Source organism: Podarcis vaucheri (assembly GCF_965113315.1).
Source record: "Podarcis vaucheri genome assembly, chromosome: 5".
Classification (NCBI taxonomy): Eukaryota; Metazoa; Chordata; class Lepidosauria; order Squamata; family Lacertidae; genus Podarcis; species Podarcis vaucheri.
In genome coordinates, this window is record NC_138763.1 from 60,132,522 (window position 1) to 60,154,070 (window position 21,549).

Sequence of the window (21,549 nt, forward strand, 5' to 3'; positions counted from 1 at the left end):
CGACGACGACCCGAGATCTCCGAGTCTGTCCAGTGAATCAGAAGATTCACAAAGAGGAGCACCAGTGGCAAGGGCAAGGGGGGAGACTAGGGGGACACCCCAGGAAGAAAGAGCCAGAGGGGACTCAGAGGGGAGCAGTTGGAGATCGGGACCTACGTCACCGCCAGAGAGTAGGGAAGAGGAAGAGCGCCTGGGAACTAGCGCTGGCAGCTCACAACAGGAGGGAGGGCACGAGTCAGGAGTGGCCACACCTTCATCGGGGAGTGAAGTGACGGTTAGACGGAAAGTGGAAGGTTGGGCGCGCGCGCCAAGTTCAAATGCACAGGAAGGTGGCGCAGTAGGCAGCCCGGAAAGAGAGCCAGGTCCTAAAGCCCGGCGCAAGGAGACAGGGGAGTCAGGGGGGTCAGCGTCAGAAGAATCCCGGAAGGGAGAGACCCAGGGGGGCAGAGGGACCCAGAGGAGAACTGTCAGGCGGAAAAGGTGGAGCAGGGCTAGGATATTAAGTTGGTGCGCAAGGGGCGGAGACTCAGAAGGAGCTTCGCCGACCTAAGCATAAGGCGTAGGGTTGCACGCAGCAGCTCAAGAATGGAGACTGTAACTCAATAAAGACTTTTAATCAACAACCGCTGGCTAGCGTGATCCTCTGTGAGCTAGGATCTGGAAGTAACCCTGACAATAATACTACATAGTTTGTCTTTATAATTTTTCTAATATTTGAATAGTAGCATTATGGCATTTTTTATATTAAAAACCCCTTTATCTCTGCATAATATACAAATGTTAATCTGAAAACTGCATGATTATATTTAAAGGAAAAGAGAGTGTGACATCAGAATTCAGCTGCCTCAGGTTTCCAAAGAACATTGTAAAATCGAAGTCAATGAAAATAAGGAGGTATGCAATTTTTTTTATTTTTATTTTTTGTATTGATTTGTTGTGTGTCTCTTGGACCTTTCTTAATTGACTGAGCTGAATATTTTTAAATCTATTTTTAGGCAACTTTGTTTAACTTAAGTCCTGCAAACCCAACAGAACTCAATGGAAATATTTTTCAGCAGCCTACGTACTTAAAGCATGGAGATGTATTCACTATTATTGATCGTTCTTTCAGGTAGGTAATACAGCTATGGATCTACTTAAATAAAATTACTCTTGTCATGTTGCCTAGGTTGGGTCAAGTCACTGGAATTTTTAATGAGTTTATTTTATGTTCAGGCAACTCCTTTGTGCAGGGGTTGCATTTTGAGTCATATTGTGTGTAAGCCCATTCCATCCCCTTCTGGGTCAGAAAATGGCATGCATAGAAGGCAACATATCAATTGGACGCATGCAAAATGGTCACCACCTGTATTTCACAACTTTTATATACTGCTTGATTGTAGTAAAGCCTCTAAGCGGTTATAAAAAAGAATACGTTAAAATTATCAGTGCAAGACCGTTAAAAACAGGTATTTAAAAGCATTAAACAGATAATTAAAATCATCAGTAAACAAAGGGAGATTAAAATGCATTGCATCATTCAACTTGTCTGCGTAGGCTAGCCTAAACATGCTTTAAGCAGGCATTGAAAATATTACAGTCAAGACTCCTATCTGATATTAGTAGGTAGAGAGTTACAAAGTATAGGTGCTGCAACACCCAAAAATTGTGGTTTTGTAACTGCGGAATGAGTATTACGTACGTTGTGCTGTGTCAGTTCTGCCAATAGAAGTGGTTGATGGGGAGTATATGGGGTAAAGTGATGCCACAGGTAAAGTGGTCCAAAACTGTTATGGGGTTTGTATACTAATAGTGACACCATGAACTTAGCCTGGTAACAAACTGGCAGCCAGTGTAGATATCTGAGCAGAGGTGTTATATGTTGATAGGATCCCAATCATTTCAGCAACTGTATTGCAGCATTCTGCATTAACTGCAATTTCTGGGTCAGTAAAAGTGAAACTTACTTACAGTGCATTGCAGTAATCCAGCTTTGAAATCATTAATCCATGAACTACTGAGGTTACCTGGGCTTCCATTGACAAAGCTGGATCCAAAAGCACCCCCAAATTGCATACCAGCTAATTCAGGTGAAGTGTGACCCCATCCATGGCACGTAATTGATCAGTTTATTGCACATGGGATCCAGACACCTATAGTGCCTCCACCTTGGCAGGATTCAGCCTCAGCTTACTTTCCCTCATCTGTCCCACCACTGTGTCCGGGCACAGGTCCAGGCTCCATGTGGCTTCTGGTGGCTTTGTATAGATTTTAAATAGCACTGGGGGATACAATTGTACCCAGGGGTACTCCATAACATAACTGTCAGAGATTCATAAAGCACTCTTCCGGTGCTGTTCTCAGGACTGCAGGAATGGAAGCCCAGTAACACAGTGATACCAGTGTCCATTCCACTGAGTCATTTCAGGAGGATACTACGGGAAATGGTATTGAAAGCTGCACAAGAGTCAAGAAGCAAGAGCAATGTCACAGTCCCCTTGTCCTGCTCTCTGTAAAGGTCAGGTCTCAGGCAGCCAAAACTGACTCTGTCTCATAGCCAAGCCTGATCCCAGAACTCATCTCCTTTATTCGCCTCCCTGACTACTTCTCAATTTGTTGCTACTTACACTTCTTGTTTGGCTCTATGACTGTTAAGGCTGGTGCTTTCTTTGTATTATCCAGCCCAAAGAGTTTTCAACAACTGGTTTGCAGCCAAGGTATTTAGCTCATCAGTGGGATAAACAAATCAATATTAAGCCTACCTAATACCGTTAAACAGGTTTGAATATCCACCTTCATTACTTCCACGGAAGAGGAGTTCCAGGTCTCAAGAGAATGAAACATTACAGGTAACTCCATGAATACAAGGAAATGCACCTTTGCATTTTGCTGGACTGAATGAAATATGTAGCTATAGGTTTCCATATTCCCAATCTCCTTAAGTGGGTTTTTTACCTGCAGATGTAGGGTCTCCCTTTTTTATGTGTGGATGGCAACTGTATTCACAGAAATGTTTTAATGCCAGCACTCTTCTCTCCAAAGTAATATATTACTGAGAATGTATGCTTTTAATACATGCTTTGGAAGCATTCTTTTAACAGCATATTTTCATATCATATTTTTTTAATGATTATGCAAGAACAACTGTATTCAAAGATGATAGATTATTTTCAAGATAGCTGTTACTCCTAGTTTAGGGGGTGAAGATAAATAAACAGCTGAAGCTTTTTCTTAAGAATAAATGGAACTACTCAGTTAAATTATTCGATACCATATAAATATTTACTTCAAAAATAAACCAATTAATACTTTCCATAGGCACAATTTTGTGAACTTCTAAAACAAATAAAACATTCATTGATCTGATACATTGTGTACAAATTTACAGGTTCTTCATATTCTGCAGGAAGAACAGGAGGAGTTGTTGCACTGTCGGAATTCAGAATCTAAAAGTCCTCAGATTTCTGGTTGGTAGTTATTTTAGCTTATTTACCACTGTTACGCCTTGAATGGCAAGAAAATGTAAAGGTACATAAACAGATACGTAGTAGTTGAAATCAAAGCATTTACTGGGATTCTGCTGTAGGAGGGAACAGATGAAGCAAGATTTGGTGAATTAGTTTCTCCTGTAGGGATGAATGTGATCCTTGATATGGGTTGTCTCCACCCATCTCTCCAGTAACAGGAAGCAAAATATTTTAGAGAATACGCCTTGTGGGCTGAGAAAACCCCTTCCAGTTCTATTTCCTGCCAGTTCCACTGCAGGTTGTATTGTCAGCTGCTCCAGGCATGGCAAAAGAGAAGAAGCGGGAACTGATATTCAGACAGCCACTTTTTTTGTTTGCTCTGGATTATGATTAGAGTTCACAAGTAGATAAATCTTAATTTTATATTACAGATTATGCTGATGTTTGTCAGTGTACACACACACACACACAGAGAGAGAGAGAGAGAGCGAGAGAGAGTCTATTGCATACACGGATAAGTTTTAAGAATCCATTCACTATGGGCATGCTATTCTCAGTATCGGTTGCAAAGTAGCTTCATATGAGTGCATTAGTGAATGTCTGAGCTGTATGTTGAGGACTTTTATGTTAAATCTTATTTTCTATGTAGAAGCAGGTGCTGTTGATTTTACTTAATTCCTCAAAAATATATTTGCCCTATGATCAGAACCTTAACTGACTGTAGAATTTGGTAACACTGTTTCATCTAACTTAAGCATTATACCAAAAATAGAAATACTTTTAAAGAACACATTGTTTAAAAATGTATTCTTTTAAAAATCTCTTCTTAGAAAAGAAACTTGACTGGGAAAATCGGAATACTAATGAAAGTGACAAGACAAAAATTCAAGAATTTATTACTGGACAGTATGGCACACCCCAATCTACATACAAAACCTTCAGTTCAGAAAGGAAAAACGAAATGTCTCCTTTTAGCGAACTTTATGAATTAGTGAAGCACGAACCTGATACAAAAATAGCAGAGAAAGATGTTAGCAATGAAACATTTCTGCAGTCAAAAGAAGAACACTTAGCCAGAAAAGATGGTAATGATACCTTGGAAGAAGCTGCATCTCAGATACCACGCAGGATATCTGAAACTGGTCAAACTAAGAAGACTGAAGGTGTAATTTGGAATGAATTTGAACATTCTCGTTATATTAAAAGTCAAGAAATAAACAGTGTGGTATCAAATCCAAGATCTCTTGAAAGGAACAGATCCAAAAGATCATCTTTGGGTCTTCAAGGTTATGCTGCAGAACGGAAGCAAGAAAGTGAAGGCACCAATCAGTTAAATTTCAAGAAAGCAGAAGAGAATGAACTAGATGGAACTGAAGGGATTAAAAATGCAAGTAATGATACAGATTTAACAGCAAGTAGACAAAGTGCAAAGTATTTCCATGAATCATGTTCCATAGTATCATTGGAACCTGCAGATAGAGCAGGGCGCCCTGAAAAGTCAGAAGAAGAGCCAACAAAGACAGCTGGTGTGGAAATCAAAGCTAACTTAACAGATACTTGCAGATCAGTTGAAAGCATTTTGTCCATACCAAAGTCTAATAAGGAGGGTTTTCAAACTTATTCTAGTCCACGTTCTAGAAAATCCAGGCGTTCTTCAAATTCTAGAATGCAACAGGTAGATTCATTGATTGAACTGAAGAATTCCACAGAAACCTCTTCTGAAATTGAAGAGTGCTCAATGAATGTTAGTGCAGCGGAGCCTGATTTTGTTGCCTCGACAGAAAAGTTTTTTAAAATAAAAGGCAAGAATGAAGTGCTGGCCATAGAACCAATGCAAACTCTGAAAGCAACAAATGAGATTGGTATGAACAACACACAAAAAGATAGAAACTCTGGAATCATTGCCTATTCATTTCGCTGTCGTAACAGTAAAAGCCCCCGGAGGAGCATTAAGCAAAATGAAGACTTTTTAAATGGGCGTTTTTCTACAGAGCAGATGCATATCAATTCAGAGGAGTCATTAGAAGTTCCTGTAGATACTTCTGGAACAGGTTGCATGTGCACACCTAACCAGCCACCTGAAAAAGAGGGAAGCTGGCTCCAGGAGGAGGAGGAGGAGGATGATAAAATAAAAGAACCAACAATGAAGGCCCACAACCAGAGTTTTGATAATAAACACTATATACCAGGTCATGAAAATAATGTACCAGTGCCAGCAGAGGGTGAGACTGCTTCAGAACTGAATGTGACAAGCGCATTTATTATAAAAAGAAAGTCAGGTAAATACTTGCAGTACAAGCCTAAGACTATCATTTTGAGATTGTTTCAGAAATTTGTCATGACTTTTTCTTGAACTTGTAATTTTGCTCTATGTAATTTTATTCAAAGTCTGTTGGTTATTCTATTTATAAAACTTGTATGAATACCAAAGGAATTTGGTTACTACAATTAAGAGAAGTACAGTGCACTAAAAATAACCCCAACAGATTTTTCTCAATTTTTATCTCTTACTAGTTCTGTTTTTAAAATCTTACTTTAACAGAAAGTATCCTTACTATTTTGATACTGAAGTGTCATCATACACTCATTTTCTGACTATCAGTCTTGTATTTAGGTCCAAGAGACCTCTTTAAGGGCATACGGGGGGGGGATGATTTACGTCAAAGTGACTATGGTTTAATAAATAGGTTTCTGTTGGTATCACATTCCAAAAGAGTTTAACACAAAAACTATTCGGAATATGTGACCTGACAGTGTTAAGAAAAGAGAAAGCAAAACAGAAACAAATGCCTATGTTTCTGTTCGGGGTCTTCTACTGGAGCGCAGTAGAAGGAGTTTCAGTATAACCCAATAGAACATTACAAATATGAAATCAGTATTGCAGATTTTAACTATGAGTATGTTAAGTCTTCTGTCAGGACAAAACAAACCTGGAGCAGAAATAACCCCCTAGACCAGGGGGCAGCAAAATTTTTCAGCAGGGGGCTGGTCCACTGTCCTTCAGACCTTGTGGGCGACCGGACTATATGGGGGGGGGGGGTGTGAACGAATTCCTATTCTCCACAAATAACCCAGAGATTATTTTAAATAAAAGCACACGTTCTACTCATGTAAAAACACCAGGCAGGCCCCACAAATAACCCAGAGATGTATTTTAAATAAAAGGACACATTCTACTCATGTAAAAACATGCTGATTCCCAGACCATCCACGGGCTGGATTGAGAAGGCAATTGGGCCGGATCTGTCCCCTGGGCCTTAGTTTGCCTATCCATGCCCTAGACTAAAAGTTAATCAGGGGGGTCCAAAAGACCTGCAATCTTTTGTGACAGGTTTTTGTATGCACAGAAAAAAATCTCCAGTGCTCTTGAATTGGTGCAAATACATAAAAGATGAAATTTTAGTTATCACTCCAGAAAACAATGAATTAACAATAAATAATATTCAAATTATACTGACACTCAGTATGTAATAACCAACTCACAGAAGAAAAAAATCTTTTTCATCACTTAACTATCTTCTTGGTCATTATATCAGTTTCTGTGATGATCCTTATTTTAGCCAACTACAAGTTTGAATAGATAACTCATTCTCCATTTGGTTCCAATAATAATATTTGTTTATTATTATTGTTTATTAGCAAGTTCCATGTCAGCTTAAAGTATTTCACACTTTAAAAGTATTTCATATAACCTAAAGCATCATCATTGCAGGTAAACGTACAAAATACCTCAATATCAAGGCAATTTGAAAACTTTATCTTTTTACGTGTTTTTTGGACAAATCCAATAGATTTCATTAATTAGTCTATCCCTGCTATCAAGTAATCCTGCTTATTTAACATAGTAAACATAAATCAACAATAGCCGACCTTTACATTCTGAAACCACCAAACCTCTTGCTGATCATGAGGTCAGCAGTGCTACGGGGTGAGCTCCCATTGCTCTATCTCAGCTCCTGCCAACCTAGCAGTTCAAAAGCATACAAGTGCGAGTAGTTAAATAGGTACCACTGCAGTGGGAAGGTAAATGGCATTTCCATGCTCTCTGGCTTCCGTCATGGTGTACCATTGCACCAGAAGTGGTTTAGCCATGCTGGCCACATGACCTGGAAAACTTGTCTGCAGACAAATGCTGGCCCCCTCGGCATGAAAGCGGAGATGAGCGCCGTGCCCCATAGTTGAAGTCAACTGGACTGTCCAGGGGTCCTTTACTTTTACCGTTTACTCCCTTTGTGATTGGAGCTAAATATTTATTTTGGAATTCAGAATAACTTCTGTCTTTCTTTTAGATAAATTACCTAAAATGAATCAACCTTCTGATTAGCTTTGTAAGTTGGTATATTGAATTTGGTATGTTTTGCTCTTTTAAAGAAGTTAAGAAATCACCTAAAAAGCGGAAGGACGAAGAACCTGACATATTAATTCAGCCTCTTGGAAAGAGAAAGAGGGTGTCCTTTGGTGGGCACTTGAGTCCTGAACTGTTTGATAAACGCTTACCTCCAAACTCACCACTTAAAAGAGGTGCAACTCCAGCACGACTGAGCTTGCCATTTGGAAACTCGCCTCGAGCGGTTTTGAAATTTAGACAATCTCGAATCAAGGTAAATAATTTTCTGTACTGAAATGCCTCAAAAGCACCCAGGTCAAGTCTTCTGCTTCTCATTCTTCCTGTGTGTGTGTGTGTGTGTGTGTGTGTGTGTGTGTGTGTGTGTTTCTAACAATCCTGTACATGCATACTTAGATATAAGTCCCATTGGGTGAAATCCAACATTGTGTAAGAAAACTCCTTCCCCTGTTGCTCTGTATGCCCCCCCCCCCCGCACCAAATCTCCAGAGGGTCCAAACACTTTGAAGCAGGATTGGGGTGCAGGGAAGAAGGCCCCCTTGAGAGTAAATTTGTTCTAATGCCACAATATAATTGGATATTATCCATTCCTTCCAATGGGGCTTACAAGTAAGTAGGTATAGGATCCCTGCCTAAAAATGTTTAATTCAGAAGTTGTCAGGGTAAATGAAGTGTCCTTGAGACAGGTTTATGATATTGAATGCAGGGAAATATTATTTCCAGCGTGGGTTGAGCAAGTTCCAGTTGCTTGACCATTTGCTTCAGAGGTCTTGCTCCCTGACAAATGCTAGCAAGGGAAGACTTGTTTCCACCATGGGATGAGTGGGGTCTAGCCCCACTCCCTTGTTTTCACCTGCTGTACAATAACTCTTGAGAACTGGCATTTTTATTAAAAGTTGGATTATGAGTAAAAATAAATAAAATTGCAGCAAGGGACAACATGACTCCATCGTGGGTTGGAGCAAGTAGTTTGATGTTACTGTTCTGTATTGTGGTTTTTCTATTTAGTAGTTGTAGTGATTGTATTTCATTTTATCATGTTGTGTGCTGTCCTGTGCTTCATTTGAGGAAGGCCTCTCAAAGATAAGTGTTTTATCTTATTTAAAAGAAATGAGCAGAAAAGATGTCTACTTGAATGAATGCAGTCCATTCTCACTGAATAAAAGTTCTTAATTTTGGCTTGACAGTGCCCTTTAAAAAAGGAGGAGGAAAGCTCTCATTTAAGGAGAAGGGCTAGGACAGGTTTGAGGAACCTCTGGCTTGCAGGCCAATCTTGGCTTGACAGGCTTCCCCATTGGCCCACAAGTGAGGGAGGCAGTTGGCCAAACCAGCTTAAGTCACTTCCGAAGCACCCAACAATCAGCTGGTTGTTGGGAGCCTTTGAAGCAGAGCACAAAGCAGGAACCCAGTGGCTGATGCAAAGCGAAGATGTTCCTACTTGGTTCAGGTGTCATGTCCCTCCTTTCATTTCAGCAACTGGATTTACAAAGAAACAACTATTGAAATGATGTGGAAAAACACGTTGCTTTTAACAGCGCCTTGCTGCCTGCTAGTGCTTTGAAGTCTTAAATTTGGGGTTTCAGAGCACCAAATCCCTTGACATCATTTGTGATTTCAGCAGGAGGATGGCCCCGCACACTTGTAAAATTTGGCCTGCTAGACTGGCCTGTGGATCCAAAAAGGTTCCTTTTCTCTGGGCTAGGACATGATGTGTGTCTGTGTGGTTTCTTCCTAGGCCTCTTCATGTGTCTGGCCTTCCAGATTTTGGTGGATTATAGCTCTCATCATCATTAACCATTGGCTCTACTCACTGGAGCTGATAAGAGTTAGGCCAGAAGTCGCCAAACTTTGAACCAGTGAGCACATCTTAAATTTGGAGAAAGTGCTGTTCTTGCTAATCACAAAATGGCTGCCACGGGTTAGCTTTTTATTATAAAATGGCTGCTAAGTCTAAAAGTATGGAAAAAGTGACATAATTATAGAATGATGCAGACATGCCACCCCATTAGTGAAGACATGAGCACATGCACCAACCACTACTGCATTCTCTCCCAGGAAGAAGCTCTTTATACTTTAATCCTGGCATCCAGTGACATGTGGACATGTTCATAGGTGTAGCTGGCTAAGTGCAAACAAACTGAGCAAGAAGAGCAAGCTATTTCTTATGTATTGTGGATTTTTGATGAGATACTTACTGAGGTATTTCATGGGTGCCAAAGGGGGGTCCTGCTACCTGCAGGACACCAAAAGGTTTCTCATCCCTATTTACCCACGAAAGAAAGGTTAATTTAAAAGGAGCACTTAACAGTTTGTGTGTCAAAGTATGTAGCTCTAACTTCACATGCTTTTCTGTAGATAATAGGGGCACGGTTGCCAATGTAGATGTCCAGAATAATTTGTCTTAACAAACCAGTTTGTACAGATGTTATAGTAAGGAGATGCACTTGAATGAAGTACCAGTTACAACTACTTAGTTCCTGGGCAACTACTGAAATCTGTAAGTGGATATTTATACTTCAAATTGCTATCCTGTACTTCCTCTAAGGATCTCAGGACAACATAGAGAACATTTTATCTATTCAACCACTGCAGTATGATACGGTTGTAAACCTAAGTGGTACACTAGATTCCCAAATTCAGGTCTCCTCAGTTTAAGTTTTGCTTATGTGCTATGCGACATTTGATATCTCATTAGAAGTTCTTTGTATTAACTTTTTTTAAAATCCCTCTTCTTTCTCTACAGAGTTTCCCTGAAGGGGTTCAGCATGAGAATAGTTCATCTAAGAATGCTGCCTCGCCCACAGCACGCAGGTCTCCAGTTGCCTCGCCCACAGCACGCAGGTCTCCGGTTGCCTCGCCCACAGCACGCAGGTCTTCGGTTGCCTCGCCCACAGCACGCAGGTCTCCGGTTGCCTCACCCACAGCACGCAAGTCTTTGGTTGCCTCGCCCGCAGCACGCAAATCTTCACTTGCCTCTCCCGCAGCACGCCGGTCTCCAGTTGCCTCTCCCGCAGCACGCCAGTCTCCGGTTGCCTCGCCCGCAGCACGCAGGTCTCCAGTTGCCTCGCCTCCAGCACGCAGGTCTCCAGTTGCCTCGCCTCCAGCACGCAGGTCTCCAGTTGCCTCGCCTCCAGCACGCAGGTCTCCGGTTGCCTCGCCTCCAGCCACTTTTTCTTTTGATGCACCCCACAGAAGAGGTCGCTTTTCAGTTTCTCATGTTACCAGCCCACCTTCAGAAGAGCAGGATGCTCTTTCCAGTCAGATGAACGGAGATGAAGAAGAGTTCACTGAAGTAAAGACATCTGAACCTACTGTTCAAGAATGCAAAGCTGCTCGTTCAACAAAGAGGAGCAAAAATGCTACTCCAAGAAGTTCTTTGTGTAGGAGAAGTGGAGTAATGGGTGTAATTCACTCTAAAAGGCAAAGTGGTGCTTCCAAAGCCAACTTGATAGGTTTGTCATTATTGCTTTGTTAGTGTCTTTTGATGTTCCACAAAACAATCAGATACAGCATATAGTATTATAAAAGACTGCAGGGTTTACCAGCCTTTTTGGATCAGTGGGCACAGTTTGAATTTTGATAGAGTGAGGGTGCCCATCACAAAATAGCTACTATGAGAGATGTGTGGCCTAACACAAAATGGCTACAATAAGGAGTATGGTCTAACACAGAATTAGAGAGAGAGCCACCCTCAAATCTTATGCTAACCATGGGAAGTCATTTAGGTCCTACTAATCCTGATTGTGGAGATCACACCAATGCTGTAATGGGACATTACTCAGTACCAGGAAAAATATATAAGGTGGTCACACCACACTCAATTTCATTTCACAGAAATTGCTCAAACTTGGGCCCCCAGCTGTTGTTGGCACACAACTCCCATAATCCCTAGCTAGCAAGACCAGTGGTCAGGGATGATGGGACCAAGTTTGAGAAACACTGGCTTAGAAGATACATGCACATTTTGTCCCCTATTTGTGGGAGGGCTAGACAGTTGTGGGTTTTTTAATTAAAAAAATAAAGCTTGGAATTGGCACATGTCCAGAGGTACCAATGAAAGCCTTCATGGGCATCAGGCTGACAACCCTGGCTTAAAAATGCATTAGAACAAATGAATCTACAAATCTAGAAAATGTTGGTTTTATTAAAAATGTGTTTTAAGCATAGAAATAACTAGCAATCTTGAACAATTATCATTCCAGTTGCAAAGTCTTGGGCAGATATAGTGAAACAGGGTGTTCCAAAATCTCAAGTAAGCAGTGCTGCAAAATGTGGTCTTAAAAGATCAGCCAAGAAGAGGTCAGCCAAGAAGAACTCAACAAAACCATCAAAGGTAATTCTCTAGCAGTGATCAAAACTAATACCCTGCATTTAGTAAATATATTGAAGCATTCCATTTTCCAGTCATTAAATGCCAGAGTCTGGAATTCTTTGAAACCAGGGATGGGAAGGGTCTTTAGCTTTTTGATAGATGCATGAAGTACCAGTTTCAGTCCCTGGCACTTCTAGACAACTTGAGATCTATTCCACCAAGTCAGAATAGACATCACTGGGATGGATGGACCAATAGTTCTGCTTTGTATAAAGCAGCTTCAAATGTCCTCCACCTCCCCCCCCCCCCAATAATTGCATGGAATTCCAGAGCAAATGTGCAGATCAGATTCTTTCCCCCTACTCTGAGTTTAGAGATGTGTTCTCTTGGTGTGCATGCCTTTTGGATAATGAAACCAGCCTGAATTACCACATTGGAGTATATATGAGTAATATAAAGCACAGCAGTTTGTAAAGTAGGTTAAAACTGGGCCTGGGAAAATTATGGATAAGTTGATGTTGCTAATGTTAATGAGTATGCATCATATTTTCTTTTGAGAGAGGATATGGTAAAATGAATGGAGATGAATTCTAGGTGCATGATGAGAGCAAGTAGAAAGGCAGGCAATGTCTGGTAGATGGAGCAAGACCATGTTTTGTCCACAAACCAAAGTGGCTTGCCCACACACTGGGCCACAAGCAAAAAGAAATAATGTTTTAAGAGCCGTGTTTGCTACTTAAAAGCTTGTAGGTTAAGTAAAGCAGGCTGAATGATCTGTAAGAACAATGGCTTCTAGCCAACATTGTCTGCGCACATGCAAAGCAGATCTCCGCTTGAGAAACAGGACTACATCTTACTGTTTGTTGTCAAACAATTACCAAGTAGCCAGTATCCTGAAAGTAAATGGGTAGACACTTCTAAAGCATTTCCAACGTAATATTAGCTTTTTGCAATGAGAGAAAGAGCCAGAAGATACATATGTGGAGAGGAAATGTAGCCACAAGTGAAAAGTTTTCAAGTGCCTTTCACACAGCTTTCCTCTTGTATTATAATATTTCAAACTATGAATTACTATTTGATTACTTTAGGAATAAAGTGAGTTTTCTATATTCAAACTACTACAATTACAATTAAGTCCTTTAGAATTCATGCTGCTTAATGTAATGTAGTTAGTTAACAGCATGTAATGAACCAGGAAGGTTCAGTTCAAACTTTAGTTCAGCCACGAAATCATTGGATCAGCCATACTCTGTCAAGCATCTAATCTGTAATATGGGTGTAATACTCTTGTAGCCTTACAGGATGTTAAGCAGTTTGAATACCATTCTGTACTATTATTCTGTTATTATCAAATACCTCTATATTAAATACATACAGAAATGGACTTTATCAAATAAGATATGCAAAATTGGATTTCCTATGCTATTTTTGCAGTCTTTTCTCAGTACTACTTAAGTAAAAGGATGGAAATGACTTAGAATTGGCAAAAGCCACCCTAAGCAACAGTGCAACAATGCACTGAGAATTTTTAGTATGTTGTTGGGGAGGCAAGATGTGACTGGCCAGATGTGAGCTCTATGTTTGTAGTTTCTGCTGCTGCCAAGCAGCAAAATGTTTCAAGAAGGAAAAATGGATGAAAGCTCTGTCTGCTTTTTTTTGCTTGGATTTATTGTGCATGCTGGACTTGACATTCAGAATTGTATCCAACTTTGAAGCAAATGGTAATTGAGCTGCGAGCACCAGGACTTACATGCACTCTGAGCCTCAGTGATCAGACTCAAAGGTTTAATTGTATATTTTGTTTTCAGAACAATGTTTCCATGCTAAAAACGCCAATAAGAAAAGTCAAGGGTCACTTTACTACAGGCCATGCAAATTCCCCTGCTCCAATTGTGATTGGAAAAGCTCATACCAGTATTGTTAATGCTGCTGTACAAGTCCCTAAAGTGATGATCAACTATCCTTTGAAGAAACATGATGACTTAAATGAAAGTTTTACAGGTAAATTGTTAGTGTTTTGGTGAAATGATTTTTTTCCCTTGTACAGTACCAAATATTTTGCAAGCCTATAAGGAGTTCACTTGCATCCCATGGAAAATGGTTGGATTGGTCATATAAAGAACTTGGTTGGTTTTACTGTCTGAAACAAACACATGCTGTTCTAACAAAATCAAACCTAGTTTGTACAAAGTAGCATTCTGTTTAAGCCAGTGACGGGCCAGAAAGACCTATGTTTAAATCTCTGCTCATCCATGAATCTTACTTGGTGCCCTTCAACTAGTCACTATATCTCAACATATCTATGTTTTTGCAAGGATAAAGCTGTAGTAATGGAGAAAGTGCATGTATGTCACAAAGTTCCAAGTATAATTTCGTAAAAAACCATTGGCTGCTAGTGCCATCTTAAGATATATTTATCCTATCACATGAGGAAGTTCACATCCTAAGATGGCACTTGCTATAAGACTTTCTTATGGCTTTGATCCACAGAACTGTGAATGGAAGGATAAAATAGATTGGTGCTGTTTTGTTAACTTTTTAAGAAGACCTGCTGGAGCTAACCCAAAGGCTTTCTGGGCCAACATACTGTTTCCCGGAGTAGCCAACCGGACCACTATGGGAAGCCCACAAGCAGGGCAGGATGGCAATAGCCTTCTTGTTTCACTGCAGCATGCTACTCTGATATGCTCCCAGTCCTCTAAAAGTATAAGGTTAGGACTGGACTAACCCTAGGTGATATTGAACCCAGCAAGACGCTCAGAGCTGTAGGAATGCACAACCTGCAAGGAGCAGGGGGAGCAGTCTGAGAGAATAATCTTGCAAAGCCCTTTTGGGCCTTTGCTAAGATCAAAGCTCCCAAATGAGTATCCTTAGGCACATCCAGATTATCCTAGTTCTAGCTCTGGTTCATTCTGCTCCCAGGCATGAGGAAGTGACAACAGTTTAGGAGTTAGTTGCTTTTCCTCACACAGCACATCTGTTAGTCAGAAACAGTCACCCCATGATCAAAATAAGCTTTCAGCTTGCATTTAACTATCTTTATATGCAAATCTGGGCAGATTTAATAGCTAGCATTTTTTAAATTGTATGTAAAACCTATAGTGTGTGTTTGTCTGTAGTACAGCATTAGGTGTACAGTAAAACTTTAAGAAATAAAAGCTGCTCAGTCTTATCAATCCCTAATTGCCAGAAAATTATATTGCGAACATGCATACAGGAAAGTGATGAATATAAGGCACTAAGTGGTTTTTAACATTGGCAACTTACCCATTCTTGACTATAGTAAGATTTTTATCCATGCCAATTTACCAACTCTCAGTTTTGCCAACAGATGGCACTGTGATATTATTTTAAGGGTAGGTCAATATCTAAACCAAGTGTAATACAGTAGTGATACCATCATATAATGGTCCAAAAATACGCAGTCATTTCATCATACTAATACTGGTTTTAAATGCCCCCGAATGAAAGTTGCTCTTTTGCTAAAATCTCGATTTACCTGTTTAATCTGGAAGCATGTGAATTTAGTAATTTCTCAAACTCATATTAGTCTTAATTATGAACTAGTCTTTTAATTCCGCCCTCTCCCACCCCACAATGATGGTTTTTTAAATTTAGATTAGATTTGCTTAATTCTGTTTTACTATTCTCAGCAACGGGGGAAATGGGTATGCTGGGTACTGAAGGTCCATTTCTAGTTGTTAGAAATCATTCGAACTAGCTAGTGAGATCTTATCAGGCTAAGACTTTAAAGCATCTTGTCATCTTCAGTAGCTAAAAATTTAGAAAGGAAACTGTTCTTAACTGAACTCAGTGCTTGTAGTGTAGCAGCATATATGCAGAGCCCTAATAATGCCCTTTCCCCAAGTGTTTCAAAATATATAATACTGGGGGTTTGAATTGAGCACAGGTGTCCTGCTGCCCTACTCTTCATGCTGAGCCAGTCAGAGAACCCCCTCCCAGCAGAAAGCCACAAATAGGGTGTTCCAAGGGATAGGGCTGAGATAGCCAAGAACTGATGGATCCCAAGCCAGTCTTGCAGCTTTCATTGGCTAGCACTGGGCCCAATCAAGACTTGATGCAGGGATCAACCTTCCCTCTTCATTATATTTTTAAATTTTCTATACTGCAATATAGAGAAGAAAAGAGGTGTAGTTCCTCTGTTCCTGCCTGATTTTTTTTGACAGTTGCTGCGTTTTTTTACGGAAGCACAGCTTGCCAGAGTGAAAGAATATTACTTCTTGGAGACTGGAAAGGATATCAGGATTTTACATGGAAGCATAGGTGCTCGCTTCCCTATTGCAAGAATGTATGTGGGTTTATTGAACCATGCAATATAGATTTATAGAATACTAGTATAATTTAAAGTTGAAAATATCTTCATGGCATCTTTCTTTCTTTGTCTACTAATCGGTAAAGGTAAAGCGACCCCTGACCACTAGTGTCTGTTCATTTCTGCTTCCCTGGAGAAAATGAGCCCTTATTGAAAGGGTTAATGCTCTGCTTCCAAGGCATGTGCTCCAGCAACATTGGTAGGGCTTCTTGTGTTCCTGCTGCCATCTTTCAGCATGGGTACCTTCTCTTGCATTAGGTAAAGGGGCCCCTGACCATTAGGTCCAGTCGTAACCAACTCTGGGGTTGCAGCGCTCATCTCGCTTTATTGGCAGAGGGAGCCGGCGTACAGCCTCCGGGTCATGTGGCCAGCATGACTAAGCCGCTTCTGGCGAACCAGAGCAGCGCATGGAAATGCCGTTTACCTTCCCGCCACAGCAGTACCTATTTATCTACTTGCACTTTGATGTGCTTTTGAACTGCTAGGTTGGCAGGAGCAGGGACCGAGCAATGGGAGCTCACCCCGTCACGGGGATTCGAACCACCAACCTTCTGATCAGCAAGTCCTAGGCTCTGTGGTTTAACCCACAGTGCCACCCGCGTCCCCATCTGTAAAGGTAGCATGTAATAAATCATTAGCGGGAAGAGGAATTGATACATCATCAACAGCTATCACAGTTTGTTCAGACTAATGGGTGATAAACTACCATGTGGCTGTAAACTGCCATGAACATTAATGTTTGAAAATCTTGTGTGATGTTGTAGTCTGGGATTGCACTGTATATAAGACTGTTCTTCTGGGGAGCAGTCAAGCAAAGAGAATGAATTCTTAATAGTTATGTTTTCCCTTGCTCCCAATTGCAAACAAACTAAATGATTATTTCTTTACTGAACTTTAAATACTGTTTGCAGGGTTGGCTGAGATATTCAACACTCCACTGACAGGTTTACCCTCTTCTGCTCAAAAGACTACTATACCAACACCAGAAGTCGTCTCAGAAATGCACACTCCAGAGGAGTCTGGTATGCATGTTTTGTATATATCCCTAGTGCTAACTATTACATGGCGACTTGATCCCCCCCCCCCCTGAAATCACCTCATGTGAAAATTATGTAAGTTGTAGGAAATAGTGGGTGATATCCATCTAAGTAATACACAGAGCAGACCCAGTGAAATCAGTGGACTTGTGTATAAGCAGATTTCAGTGGATCTAGCCTGTGAATTACTTAGTTGGAGATCACCAGTATTTTTAAAACTTTTCTCCAGTCTGGTAACTTAGTGATTTTTTGTATTTGGAAGAGGAAAAAGTCCCAAGATTCCCTGACTGTGTGTAGGGGTCCAAGCAAACGTATCTACACATGAAGTTTGGCAAATTCTCAGTTAGGTTTTTATGCTGTAATTCTCTCAGAGTTATAATTCATCTTAGAAAAATATTCTATGAGAAAGGTAAAGGACCCCTGGAGTCTGCCTGCCTACTTATACAGTGGTACCTCAGGTTACATACGCTTCAGGTTACAGACTCCGCTAACCCAGAAATAGTACCTCAGGTTAAGAACTTTGCTTCAGGATGAGAACAGAAATCGTGCTCCAGCGGCGCGGCAGCAGGAGGCCCCATTAGCTAAAGTGTGCTTCAGGTTAAGAATGGACCACCGGAACGAATTAAGTACTTAACCCGAGGTACCACTGTACAGAGAATGAGTCATCCTCATGATGAGTCACAGTGATTCAGCATGCTGAATGATTCTGTGGCTTTTCAGCATTTCACAACATTTCTGGACTTCTTTACTGCTTCCTTTACTGCCTCTGCTCTCAAATACCTTGGTCACATGACAAAGTGTACCTCTTATTCCTAGTCCTGCTAACTATCCGTCTTTGGGATATTACACATGCACCATCCCCTTTCCTGCAGAACATCATTTATTCAAGAATTCTGCCTTATCAGGTGGCACAGAGTTGACACGTGTCCCTTGTTTCCACTAGGAAGAACAGTAATTTCTTATGTAATCAAAAACTCCTTTTACAGTTCATTTTTATATCTTTTAATAGGCGAGATGTCTGTATCACCTTTCAGCGCAGCAAGCCAACAAAAACTTTACAACCAAGATGTCATATCTCCCTTCTTGAAGGAAGTGTCACAGATCTCTGGTCTTGAGCAAGATGACCTAACTACAACTCCAATAGTAACAAATTCTTCAGTAGAAAAAGATGTAGGGAAAAATATGTCACTGGTCACAGCAGCAAATGAAGCTACTATACAGGGAGTGATGGAAGATAAAAGAAAAGGTCCAGAACAAAAATTAGAGCCTGTTGAAGCATTTTCAGGGGTCAAGAGGCTCTTGAGGACACCGAAGCAAAAACCAGAGCCAGTTGATGCGCTTTCAGGAGTTAAGAGGGTCTTGAGAACACCCAAACAAAAACCAGAGCCAGTTGATGCGCTTTCAGGAGTTAAGAGGGTCTTGAGAACACCCAAACAAAAACCAGAGCCAGTTGATGCGCTTTCAGGAGTTAAGAGGGTCTTGAGAACACCCAAACAAAAAACAGAGCCAGTTGATGCACTTTCAGGAGTTAAGAGACTCTTGAAGACGCCCAAAGAAAGCCTGCAGTCTATTGCAGATGACACTGTCTGCTCCAAATTCATTATTAATCATGTTATCAAGGCACCTAAGGAAAAAGTGGAAGCAGTGGAAGATATGGGAGGGATTCATAGGTTATCGAGAACACCTAAACAAAGATTTGAACCCATGGATGATATGGTTGGCATTAGTCGATTACTGAAGACACCAAAGCAGAAGTTTTTGCCAGTGGATGACTACTTGGGACTGCAGAAGTTTATGACTGAACCTAAACAAAGCTTTCCAAGCCCTGAAGTTGATTATACAGGTGTTAAGGAAATGTTGGAAGCTGCAGATGGACAGAAGGTAGGTCTTCTATATTAAATATCTGAGAAAAGTCTTATATACTTAAATTGCACTAATTATTTCAATAAAAGAAATCATTAACCTGACCCTATTTTTTCTTGCACAGCAAGATTCTGTGACATGTTTATATGACATGCGGTTCTGCCATTTCTCTAAATGCAGATTGGGTTGTAATGTGGAATCAAGCATTTTGAGCAGAGAATGACTAACTTGTTCCAGCAAGCCCTGATCTCCTGGAAAAGCAAAGTATGCACACGTGCTTACTTTGTGTTTTTTACCAGGAGGAAATATGTGACCTGTGGGGTTGCACAAGCAACCCCTGATTTTGATGAATCAACCTTACTCCCAACTCTGAGGCTAATCTTGCCTGAGTACTAATTAGAATCTTTTTGGATTTTTTTGGCCCAGATCTTGCCATTTAAAATCACTGGTTTTGAATATATATGAAATAGTTTTTTGTTTGTTTTTTTGTAGGGAGAAAAGGTGGGACATAATATCATTTATCACTACTGCTTTTACTTCAAAGTGTTTCATCTTTGGGTCACTTGTACATTGTGTTTAATGACATTGGTACACTTGTGATGCAAAGTGGATGCACTCATGATTTTATTATAGCAGCATTGCTATTTATTTTTCATCTCTTTCATTATATCTTTTTGTATTTCGATATTTAGTATGTTCAGTAAGTATTATGAAGCCTCTTGTGAAATGGTCAGGACTGCCATACATATTTTACAAAGCACTAAATCAGCCATATTACGAAGAGTACCTGCATCTTCAATGAACTTAACACACAGTTCCACACACACACGTCAGTTCAGCTTGGACTTTTATAAGTATTGTATAACACTGGTTATAGGCCCAGCATCTTTTCATGTCAGCTATTGTAATAATTATGTATGTTTTCTAGGCTGAATTGCCAGAGTTTGTGAATCTAATCAAAGAAGATAATGGATCTTGTATGAGTTCCAGAGGTGAGCTTGGTGTGTGTAAATATTATTTCAACGAAACCTTTTATTTTCGAAAAAAGGAAGTAGCAGCTTTACATTTATCTGCTTTAAAATATGGTTTTATTTCAGAACAACTAGAATGAAATTAAGTCAGAAGGTTTCAACCTTTTTGGGTCCATGGCTCCCTTGACCAATTACGTTCGGCAGCGCCTGTGTGGGGCTCAAGAGCCCAGTTATGGCGCCCCTTGCCTGCAGAACTGGCAGCCCCTCACCCTTTTTCAAACATCCTCCCTGTGCAACCTTTGAGGGGCAGAAATGCAGGGGCATCAGAGGAGGGAGGCAAGGAAAGAGGGGAAGAGGCCAGTGTTGCCCATAGCACCCCTGACCATCATTCAAGACTTCCCCTGGGTGCCACAGCACACTGGTTGAAAATGACTGAATTAAGTAATTACAGTAAAGTTGCAAGGCTTTTGGGGTGCTCTTTCAAATACACAGACGGCTAACAGTTGTGCATGTTGTCTGCCTTGATTTTCTGTTTGCATAGCAGTTATAGAGATTAATTTTTTTAATGTGTGGGCATCAAAATCTGTTGTCATTGTACCGCTTTATGTGCACCTTATGTCCTAAAGCACACAATGGCAATAGGAAAGCGACTGATTGAAAATGGGATCCTTATTTTACTGGTGTTCCAATTTGATGCTTGCAGTATATCTGAATGGGACACAGCTGGTGCTGTGTTCTAAACCACTGAGACTTGGGCTTGCCGATCAAAAGATTGGCGGTTCTAATCCCCGCAACGGGGTGAGCTCCCGTTTCTCCATCCCAGTTCCTGCCAACCTAGCAGTTCGAAAGCACGTCAAAGTGCAAGTAGATAAACAGGTACCGCTCTGGTGGGAAGGTAAATGGTGTTTCTGTGCGCTGCTCTGGTTTCGCCAGAAGCGACTTAGTCATGCTGGCTACATTACCCGGAAAAACTGTCTGCGGACAAATGTCAGCTGCCTCTGCCAGTAAAGCAAAATGAGCGCCCCAACCCCAGAGTCGTTTGCGACTAGACTTAACTGTCAGGGTCCTTTACCTTCACCTTTTTTAGTACATCTGAAAGGGTAATGGATGAAGCCGACTTGCATGGTTTTTACGCATTGATTCTTTAGTTTATAGATAACGCACATTAGGTTGTAAGTGTGGGAGCTCTGTGCAAAGTGTTCTTTTGAACAAACAAGCCAGGGCTCATCTAACGGCACACAT

The 21,549-nt window shown here is 40.7% G+C and overlaps 1 protein-coding gene across 3 annotated transcripts in view; it reads left to right on the plus strand.

The window, feature by feature from the left end:
• The window catches only part of MKI67 (marker of proliferation Ki-67), a 35,075-nt gene that overhangs the window by 5,681 nt on the left and 7,845 nt on the right, over positions 1–21,549 (plus strand). For 2 of the 3 annotated variants that reach the window (XM_082222823.1, XM_082222824.1), the window contains exons 3-14: positions 813–894; positions 996–1,111; positions 2,759–2,828; positions 3,368–3,446; positions 4,277–5,725; positions 7,818–8,047; positions 10,535–11,243; positions 11,994–12,124; positions 13,912–14,104; positions 17,348–17,458; positions 18,483–19,354; positions 20,265–20,328. In XM_082222823.1, the coding sequence (XP_082078949.1) occupies positions 813–894; positions 996–1,111; positions 2,759–2,828; positions 3,368–3,446; positions 4,277–5,725; positions 7,818–8,047; positions 10,535–11,243; positions 11,994–12,124; positions 13,912–14,104; positions 17,348–17,458; positions 18,483–19,354; positions 20,265–20,328 (4,106 nt within the window). The remainder of the gene's footprint in view (positions 1–812; positions 895–995; positions 1,112–2,758; positions 2,829–3,367; positions 3,447–4,276; positions 5,726–7,817; positions 8,048–10,534; positions 11,244–11,993; positions 12,125–13,911; positions 14,105–17,347; positions 17,459–18,482; positions 19,355–20,264; positions 20,329–21,549) is intronic. The other variant, XM_082222825.1, reaches the window with a different exon arrangement.